Genomic DNA, 11,335 nt, shown 5'->3' on the forward strand with positions numbered 1-11,335 from the left:
TTTATCAATATCCGTTTGTAATTTTATGCTATTTTCTACACTGTCTACAATGCTACCTAACAATATGCCACCACCAAATTTGTAGATGTGATTTTCTATGCCATTATCCAAGCTCTTCGTAAATAATGTGAATAATTGAGGCTCTAACCCAAATCTTTGAGACACCACTGGTCAAATCCTGCCAAGTTAAATACACGCTCATTATCCCTACTTTCTTTGGCTGCCACTCAACCAATTTCCCAGATCAACAACAATGTAATAGCTTTTCTGAACTGGCTTAGCATTTAATTCATTTATGTCATACCACTATCGAAAAGTTAAATGAGAATAAAACTGGATAGATGACCCAAGACAATAATGATAAAGGAAACCCAACCATAGTTGATCTTCAAAACTGAACCTTACTAGTGCGAAGGTTGGGAGAGTTGTTCTGCAGAATAATCAAGCAAAAACCTCACATAATCATACTCACTGTATTATTCCTCACTATCAATGTCTCAATCTTCTCCATCTCCATCCCTGAGTATTTCCAGTCCTACCAGCAGGACAATTCCCCAGAGGTGGCACATTGCGGTACATTGATGGAAGGGAATTGCCTTGGGAATCCATAGAATTGTATCATGAAGTCTCAGGTCAAACATTGACAAGAAAATCTCCTGCTGACTCCAATCTGCTGCTTCATCTGAGCTGCTTATTCAGTGCTCATCTTTGTTGGACATCACTTGGACAAAGGATCAAGACACAGAAAAGTACAGAATGTATTCTGTATGGAAATACCTCAATATTCAACACCAAGACTAGTTTGAAAACACCAGTACTAATTGGGCTGGCTAAGTCCGAAGTGATATATAAGGGATACATTTAAACTGGGTCTGTAACAGGAGGGACCTCATCCTCACCAATTCAGCTCTCACAGATGAATCTAGTTATAACAGTGTTGGTAGGAGAAACCAACATGCTGCCTTTGAGAAGATAAAGTTCTGTCTTAATTCTGAGGACATTCTCTATTGTGTTGTGTGGCAGATAGATTCAAACAGATCTAGAAACTGGGTATTAAGGAGATGTTGTAGACCATCATCAATAGCAGAACCACAGTCCGTAACCTCATCGCTCATCATATTGCTCATTCTAGTATTACAAACAAGTCAGGGAACCAACCCTGACTCAATGAGGAATGTAAGGATCAATCAGGAGCAGCTCAATGAATACTCAAAGCTAGAAAACAGGATTTTACGTATGCTAAACTGCAGAAGCAGCATACAACAGACAGAATAAAAACCAAAAGAACTACAGATGCTGGAAATCAGAAGCAAAAATGGAAATTGCTAGAAAAGCTCAGTAGATCTGGCAGCATCTGGAGAGAAATCAGAATTAATGTTTCAGGTCTAGTGACCTTTCCTCAGAATTGATGGTAGCTAGAAAGAAGTTGGTTTTTTATGCAGAAGATAAGATTGGGGAGGGGTTAAGGAGTAAATAGTATTTGAAGATATAGCCCAAAGAGAGAGAAGAACAGCTGGACAGTTAAAGGAGTGGTCAGGCCTGGGGAATTAATGGCTACTAATTAAGTGGCCAATAACGGTTGGTGTGTAATAGCAGACCATGTGATAACAAGGCCTGGTGTGTAGGCGTTGGAGTAAGGACATGAAAGAAGGAACCTCAAGTCCTAAAATTGTTGAACTTGATATTGAGTCCAGAAGGCTGTAGAGTTCCCAAGCGAAAATGAGGTGCTGTCCTTACAGCTTGGATTGTGGTTTGCTAGATCACGATAGCAAGCCTGAGATAGAGGTGTTGGCCAGGGAACACAGTGGTGTGTTGAAGTGGCAAGCAACTGGAACCTCATGTTTTTTTTTTGTGGACAAAGCATAGATATTCTGCGAAACGGTTAGCCATTCTATGCTTTGTTTCCTAATGTCAAGCAGTGAATGCAGTAGACTAGATTGAGTGCAGTGCAGGTAAAGTGCTGCACCTGCAAGGTGTGTTTGGGTCCTTGAATACCAAGGAGGGAGGGAGTAAATGGGCAGGTATTATATCTTCTGTTGTTGCAGGGGAAGGTGCCATAGGTTTGTCGGGGTGGTTTTGGGAGTGAAGAGGAGTGGACCAGGGTGTCAAAGAACAAAGAATAAAGAAAATTACAGCACAGAAACAGGCCCTTCAGCACTCCAAGCTTGTGCTGATCCAGATCCTCTATCTAAGGCTGTCGCCTTTTTTCTAAGTATCTGTATCAGTCTGCTCCATGCTGATTCATATAATTGTCTAGATACATCTTAAATGATGCTATCATGCCCAGCTTTACCATCTCTGCTGGCAACGCATTCCAGGCATCCACCACCTTCTGCGTAAAGAACTTTCCACATATATCTCCCTTAAACTTTTCTCCTCTCACTTTGAACTCATGACCCCTGTCAGAGTCCACCAGTCTGGGAAAAAGCTTATCGCTATCCACCCTGTCTGTATCTCTCATGATTTTGTAGACTTCAATCAGGACCCCCTCCTACCTCCATCTTTCTGATGAAAATAACCTTAATCTACTCAAACTCTCTTCATAGCTAGCACCCTCCATACCAGGCAGCATCCCAGTGAACCTCCTCTGTACCCTCTCCAAAGCATCCACATCCTTTTGGTAATGTGGCGACCAGAACTGTATGCAGTATTCCAAATGTGGCTGAACTAAAATCTTATACATGACCTGCCAACTGTTGTACTCAAAACCCTGCCTGAAGAAGGAAAACATACCGTACACCTTCTTGACCACTCTATTGACTTGTATTACCACCTTCAGGGAACAATGGACCAGAACACCCAGATCTCTCTGTACATCAATTTTCCCCAGGACTTTTCCACGTACTATATAGTTCACTTTGGAATTGAATCTTCCAAAATGCATCACCTCACATTTGCCCAGATTGAACTCCATCTGCCATGTCTCTGCCCAACTCTCCAATCTATCTATATTCTGCTGAATTCTATGACCATCTCCTTCACTATCTGCTACTCCACCAATCTTAGTGTCATCTGCAAACTTGCTAATCAGTCCACCTATACCTTCCTCCAAGTATCACAAACAACAGTGGTCCTAGCACCAATTCCTCTGGAACACCACTGGTCACAGTTCTCCATTTTGAGAAATTCTGTCTCTTGTTGTCCAGCCAGTTTTTTTTATCCATCTAGCTAGTGCATCCTGTACCCCATGCGACTTCACTTTCTCCATCAGCCTTGGAGAACCTTATCAAATGCCTTACTGAAGTCCAAGTTTATGACATCTACTGCCCTTCCCTCATTTGTCACTGCCTCAAATATTAAGTTAGTAAGACATGACCTTCCCTGCACAAAACCATGTTGCCAATCACTGATAAGCCAATTTTCTTCCAAATGAGAATAGATCCTATCCCTCAGTATCTTCTCCACAGCAGCTTCCCTACTATTGACATCAGGCTCACTGGTTTATAATTACCTGGATTCTCCCTGCTACCCTACTTAAACAAGGGGACAACATTAGTAATTCTCCAGTCTTCCGGGACCTCACCCATGTTCAAGGATGTTGCAAAGATATCTGTTAAAGCCCCAGCTATTTCCTCTTTCGCTTCCCTCCATAACCTGGGATAGATTCCATCCAGACCTGGGGATCTGTCCATCTTAATGCCTTTTAGAATACCCAACACTTCCTCCCTCCTTATGCTGACTTCACCTAAAGTAAAAAGTGAGGTCTGCAGATGCTGGAGATCAGAGCTGAAAATGTGTTGCTGGTTAAAGCACAGCAGGTCAGGCAGCATCCAGGGAACAGGAAATTCGACGTTTTGGGCCGGAGCCCTTCATCAGGAATGACCTAGAATAAGGTCCATGGTTCTTCACCTAGAGTAATCAAACATCCATCCCTAACCTCAACATCCATCATGTCCCTTTCCTCAGTGAATTCTGATGTAAAATACTTGTTAAGAATCACACTCATTTTCTCTGACTCCATGCATAACTTTTCTTCTTTGTCCTTGAGTGGGCCAATCCATTCTCTACTTACCCTTTTGGTCCTTATATATCAATAAGAGCCTTTGGGATTTTCCTCAACCCTGTTTGGTAAAGATATGTCATGACTCCTTTTCGCCCCCTTAATTCCTCATTTCAGATTAGTCCTACATTCCTGATATTCTTCCAATGCTTCATCTGTCCTCAGTCACCTAGACCATATGAATGCTTCCTTTTCCCTCTTGGCTGGTCTCCCTATTATGTGTCCCTACATAATAGAATACCAAGTAATTCCTGAAACTCAGGAAAAGTGATGCGTCCTGACAGCATTATGGCAGTAGTACTAAAGATTTGTACTCAAGAATTAGTTGCCACTAACCAATCCAGTACAATTGCAGCAATTGCATTTACCTGGTAAATTGGAAAACAACCCAGATATGTTCTGTCTATCAAATGCAAGACAAATCCAATCTGACTAATTATTGCCTCATCAGTCTACTGTCAATCCCAGCAAAATAATGGAAAGTGTAATCAACAGTTCTGTTGAGTGGCACTTACAGACTAATAACACCCACCACTGCTCAGTTTGAGTTCTGTCATTAAGGTCCATGATCCAGTTACTGACTTGATCCAAAAAAAAGTGTTGAACTCAAGAGATAAGGTGAGAAAGATTGTCCTGGGCATTAAATGCATCAAGGAACCCTCGCAAATCTGAAGTCAATGGGAGTCATTGACTGGTTGGAATCATATAGAATACAAATTCTGGCTGCATAGTTCTAGCAGAATTGGATAAAGGCTAGTGAAATAATAATTATTACATCTGCACTTGCTCCTGGCCTGTAACTTAAGTAACCCCAAGAAGGCTTAAAGGTAGAAGACAGAGGGTGATGGTGAAGAGTTGCTTTTCAGACTGGAGGCCTGTGACCAGTGGAGTGCCATAAGGATCGTTGCTGGGCCCTCTACTTTTTGTCATTTACATAAATGATTTGGATGCAAGAGGTACAGTTAGTAAGTTTGCAGATGACACTAAAATTGGAGGTGTAGTGGACAGCAAAGAGGGTTACCTCAGATTACAACATGATCTTGACCAGATGGGCCAATGGGCTGAGAAGTGGCAGATGGAGTTTAATTCAGATAAATATGAGGTGCTGCATTTTCGGAAAGAAAATCCTAGCAGAACTTATGCACTTAATGTATAGGGAGTGTTGTTGAACAAAGAGACCTTGGAGTGCAGGTTCATAACTCCTTGAAAGTGGAGTTGCAGGTAGATAGGATAGTAAAGAAGGTGTTTGGTATGCTTTCCTTTATTGGTCAGAGTATTGAGTACAGAAGTGGGAGGTCATGTTGTGGCTGTATAGGACATTGGTTAGGCCACTGTGGGAATATTGTGTGCAATTCTAGTCTCCTTCATATTGGAAAGATGTTGTGAAACTTGAAAGGGTTCAGAAAAGATTTACAAGGATGTTGCCAGGGTTGGAGGATTTTAGCTATAGGGAGAGGCTGAACAGGCTGGGGCTGTTTTCCCTGGAGCATCGGAGGCTGAAGGGTGACCTTATAGGGGGGTTACAAAATTATGAGGGGCATGGATAGGGTAAATAGGCAAAGTCTTTTCCCTGGGGTCGGGGAGTCCAGAACTAGAGGGCATAGGTTTAGGGTGAGAGGGGAAAGATATAAAAGAGACCTTAGGGGCAACTTTTTCACACAGAGGGTGGTAGGTGTACAGAATGAGCTGCCAGAGGAAGTGGTGGAGGCTGGTACAATTGCAACATTTAAGAGGTATATGAATAGGAAGGGTTTGGAGAGATATGGGCCAGGTGTTGGCAAGTGGGACTAGATTGGGTTGGGATATCTGGTCAGCATAGATGGGTTGGACCGAAGGGTCTGTTTCCATGCTGTACATCTCTATGACTCTATAAAACAATCTGGATAGAGGCAGTTTTCATTAGCTAAAGTCATTTCAAAGCAATTCTATGCACTCTTAATTAAATATACTTTCATGTTTTGGTCATCTCACAATTATGATGTGACATATTAACCTTAATTTTTTTTTCTCAGTTTAATTTTTCTGAAGAAATTATTTTTATTGATTCATGTGATAGTGTCCCGGTGGTCAGACAACTCGAGGAATCCTGTCATTTCTAGGATTGGGAATTCTACCCCTGTACGGAGCAATTGTCTTACTTCAACAATTATGGTTATTGTGTTTAATTATTTCAGTCTGTTTGTTCCAAGCTGTTGGTTCCTTTCCTTTTGTTAGTTACATTCCAGTGTGTTTGGAAAAATATACGGACTGCTGGAATCTGATGTGAGGATTAAAAGGGAGAAGTTGCTGTTGGGGTGGGGGAGGGGGGGGGGGGTGGAGGTGTGAAAGATGGAGCGTGGGGCAAGGAAAACATAACCATTTAGTCCCAACGCATAGAGGATCTGAACTTGCAAGAGAGTCGGATCTTGGAATACAAAGTGAAACACTATCTGCTTTAATATCATCAGTACCACCCAAACGTTGGGTCGTGCTGATTTCCAACAATATTTAAAGCTATCTCCATGTTCTTTAAGGTTTTATGTTTCATTTTCTATTTTCAGATGAAGGCTAGCCTTCAAACTGACCATAACGGGAAGCGACCCCTTTCAGGACCATGGACAGCACTCAACCCGCCGCTACTGTCCGATCAGACATTTTTCATCTTCCAATTCATCCCATCTATAGGGAACTGCAGTGAACATAATCAGAACAGTGAATTTTGCAACTCGACAACCGGGAAACGTATTCTTACGTCAAGGACCACGAACTCCGCCATTTGATTGGCGTCACTGTTAGCTAAACTCATTTAGAAATGGCAAAAGTCACTTAGGGAATGCCTTGATTTCTACGCTCTAGCACGCATTACTTTCACTTGGGACACAAGCTCAGAGACATTGCGAAAGTTGTAGCACTTTACTTCTATATAAATGTCGCAATTCTGCTGCTGCCCATTTGGAATCACATCCTTCCAGAACTTGGATTGAGAGGGAAATCAGTCAAGAATATTCAATAACTCTCGAAGTCAGCACTGTAAGTTAATCATGAATGCAGACATAGGATTTTATGAGTAATATTGGCAAAAAACACAAAACTGCTGAGCTAAATGCGATAGTTTGTATGAAAACAATTCACCAGTCTAATGATCTGTCTCTGATTTCTTAACAAACCCCATGCTGTATTTGCAAATGTAAAATCTATTGTCAAAGACATCGCACACATAAACTTCTAGTGTTTCAATTACTATGTAACAATAGTTCCCAGCTGTTTGTTTCCGTTTTCTTACTGTGCTGGCGAATTCGGTTAAAGGATATATTTTTCAGATAGTCCAAATATCAATTACTGCAATGGGCATTGTATGCCACCAGTTTGGAAACAGATAAACTGAACGATTAATAACATTTGAAATTTGTATCCTATAATGATTTGAAAAACGAATTTTTGCTAACAGGTAAGGACATAAATTATTTAGTCCGGAGAAAAGGAATAATATTCAGTTACAATGGCTGAAAGGTTTTCTGTTAATAATTACCTTATCAGAACTGAATCCGAAACGGCGGTGCTCGACTGAAACAGAGACGGGAGTCTACTGGGTTTACTGGAGGAACTAAAGTGCCTTTGTGTAATTCTGTTTATCTCATCTAACTTTGACGAGCACAAGACAATGCCATTGCCTTTGTGCTTGAGAGATTCTTTGTTTTTTTTTGTATTTTTAGAATCCCAGACCTAGCTTGACAGCTTGTCAGGATGAATAAACTAGTCTTGGCAACATCCCTATTTGTGCTCGGTTTTCTTCCCGCGAAAGAGTCGCATCCGATAATGAACACTCACCGATTTGACTCCTACAGCAGTGCAGAGCCAGGGCTGGACCTGCAGCCATGGGATCACAGCCTTCGCCTTCCAATTCACCAGAACCTGTTCAAAGCATCTCCTGATGACCCAAAGACCATGGCGCAAAGGCAAGAGCTATCCCTGGTTACTCCAGGATACCTCTTTTTAAACAGCCAGGGCGCCGGAGAACATCAGGAAGACAACGGCGACATGGATCGGTCAAAGCGATACAGCTCAAAGCCTAACTCTCTTGACCTCACATTTCACCTTTTGAGGGAATTCCTGGGAATGGCCAAAGCTGAAAAAATGGCCCAGAAAGCAGAGAGTAACAGGTTGTTTATGGAAAGCATAGGAAAATGATATGTTTGACTGGCAAAAAGTCCACTGCAATGAGTTGTTCAATACTTGCGTATCGTGTGTTACATACACCATGCTATTTAACACCCTGCTGTTCAAATCATACAACATGTATTGTTACTGTTCAAAATGTATAATGAGACGATTTCGCATTCCGGAACTTAATGTTAAAGATGTACAACGTGTTAGGTTTCGTGATATGCCGCAGTATTTTTTCGTATTAGTGTTTGTAGTTCAACACCAAAAAAAGTAAATAGCATTGACACTTTAAACTGCTTCAGAAAGTTTTCCTGTTTGAGATTTTCGTGTTCTGTGCACCCACAGCTATCCAGGCCTATATTTTTTTAATATAGGATTTTCGGTTAGCCAAGTTAATCGTGCAATGCCGGTACTTTAGTGTGAAATTTCGGCGCAGGCGTCAGTGCGTGTCCTTGTGTGGGAGAGAGAAATGTCACAGTAATTTGGGCGATAGCAACTTCCGGTATTTGGCCTTTGACAGCCAAGATTGTTCAGAGAGTTGAGTTGAAATTCCCATAACCAGTCCTGGTCTTCACTAGCTGTTGCAACAGCCTGAAGTAGTGCCCTGGATGTCCATTTTGGTCAGCCTCATATTGCCGATCCATTGCTGGAAGATTGTAACGATACCAGCAGGAGGCAGCTACCTGGGGCGAGGGGCAACGCGAACAGACAGCAGGCCATTGTTTTAACGTGGGACTAGAAGGACTAGCCCGAGTTTCACAGTGGTATGGTGTTATTTTTGCTCTGTGTCAGCATCCCAATAGCCCCTTTAAAAACACCGCTGGCTTGGCTAATGTAGCAGCAGCAAATGAACCCAAAATAATAAAGCAGCTTGAACCAACATACGGCCCAAATTTGCGAAGGGTAATTTACCTCACCGGAGCGTCATTCAGACATCCTGGATGACAATAGTCTCCTCGCCGAGACTTAATTAAAGACTGCCAGAGCAAGTAAGGCAGTCAACACTAACTGGAATCCATCCGTCCTGAAGCTTGGTGCCATTGTGTTGGTGGATGCTACTTTGATGCAATATTCAGATTTAGAGCCCATTTCCTAGGCCAATTAGTTCCATAAAAGTGTGGAAATTTGTTATGTGTGAAATAGCTTTATGCACGTAATACAGACCTAACGGTTACCAATTTAAACATGGTTTGGCCCCAAACGCCACGTGCATCGATTCCCTGATGTATTTGTCCGGCTCTTTTTATTAAATGATATGGGTGTTGCTTAAAATAGATATTAGACTCCATAGGTAAGATAAAAAAAAGGCCACAACAAGAAAAGTCTCTGATGTCCACCTTGGATTTATTGATGGTTTATCGAAGGTCTCCAGGGCTAACAATTCTAGGCACGTTAAGATCATTACTTTGTTGTTTTAATGTATACACATACAATATATATCAATACGAGGAGCCAAAATAAGCCACTGTAGGAGTTTCCCTCCTACCACCATCTCACTAGCGAGCCCCAGCTATACTCTATTCCCACAGTCAGGAAAGTTTCTTTTCATTGAAATGTACTTTTGAGTGTTGTATGAAATGATTTTGACTCTGTTTCATCCACACAGTAGCGATAATGATAAGTATTTAGTACAGCTGCTACAATTTCTATGTGATTATTTTTGTTGCAATTTCATGGCACAATAAAAGAAGCTGATATTTCAAGATGCTTTAATCTGTAAAATCACCCATTTCTTCTACAACAACAGTATTCAAACAAGATTTAACTAACGTACAGTCATTTGATGTGCAACTTTAATATTGTTGATGACATTGTGCCGAAGCGTTTCAACTTGTACTCATCGGGTCAAATGCAAGGACTCAACACACAAATACATCCAAAACTGAAAGCAGAATGTCTACCATTGGATGTGATTTTGTGGCTAGACGACACTTATTGAATAATACTGAGTGTGCAAATTTTGGCAGTAACAAACAAATAAAGATTGAGCTCATGTTGGGCCCGTGACATAATTCATACATGCAAGAACCCACTCTCTGAAGCAAAATTATCCTGCGGCTTGATAAGTCTACAGTTTGTCGGTGCTTTCTCAAGGCAAAACCTTGACCAATCACCATCAACTTGTCAACTAATGAATACCCTTTCCTCCTACAGTATACTTTATTCTGATCAATGAAAACTCATTTTTTCTTTTGTTCTGTTGCATCCAAGGTGAACAGTTTGATAACCGGTTCAGTGATATTTAATTAACATTGTTAAAACAGGCAGTCAAATTCAATCATAACAACAACTTGCACTTGATATAGTAAAATGTTCTAAGGCATTTCAGATTAACTTCATCAGAAAAAAATCAGTTATTCAACACCTTGATTAATGTCACTGTATCACAAAGGTGCAGAGAAAAGCTCTGATTGTAACTTTGCTGGCTAATTACATCCGGATATATCATTCTAATTGAAAAAGGCTCTATGAATTGACTCTTAGAACCAGATTCCTTGTTATCTATACAATGCTAAATAATTTATATTAATAATAACCTTTTCCCCTACTATAATTGGCAGAAAATATCTAATTAAGTTCTAAATTAATGTCAGATAAAGTTATTTAGGAATCAAATATGGGTTATAATCATTACTCGTGCCAACATTCCATAAATTTATAAATTTACATTTGCACAAAATTTCAGTGTTGTGTACATTTATTACATATCAGCAATAATGAATTTTAAATAAGAGCTAACATTCAAAATCGAGCTGATTTGGTTATTAATTGATAAATGTTGGACCGTAAATGCATCATGTAAATGACCAGTTCAGCTTATGGTCAGTCTTTTGATTATAATTAAGTATTTGAATTTTTAAAAAAAGAATTCTGGGAATTAAGTCAGTGCTTCTCCAACCCGAGTGCTGCAACTTTTCTGGAAATTCTGAATTGAATTTTGTTGCTGATGGTGAGAATCTGCCACCAAGGCTGAAAGTGGAAGTAGATTGTGCTTTGGCCAGCATTAAGACCCAGGCAGCATATCACAAGTGGCAGACAACTAGGAGAGTATCATCTGATTGCTAACCATTTAAAGATGTTAGCCCACCTCAAAAGCTGCTGGGCCAATTATAGGTTTGGCATTCTAGAAGCCCAGTAGCTAGCAATGTCCAGACATGAGGCTGCAGCTCTCAAATGATGTGAGAAACCCAC

General features: G+C 40.7%; 1 protein-coding gene across 1 annotated transcript; it reads left to right on the top strand.

Annotated features, from left to right (window-relative positions):
* The first annotated feature begins 7,795 nt into the window (after nt 1-7,795).
* On the top strand, nt 7,796-8,167 carry LOC132822664 (corticoliberin-like). Its single transcript, XM_060835914.1, has one exon. It carries the CDS (start codon nt 7,796-7,798, stop codon nt 8,165-8,167), a length of 372 nt encoding a protein of 123 aa, XP_060691897.1.
* Nucleotides 8,168-11,335: the final 3,168 nt, after the last annotated feature.

The sequence above is a fragment of the Hemiscyllium ocellatum genome, chromosome 15 (genome assembly GCF_020745735.1).
Source record: "Hemiscyllium ocellatum isolate sHemOce1 chromosome 15, sHemOce1.pat.X.cur, whole genome shotgun sequence".
Lineage (NCBI taxonomy): Eukaryota > Metazoa > Chordata > Chondrichthyes > Orectolobiformes > Hemiscylliidae > Hemiscyllium > Hemiscyllium ocellatum.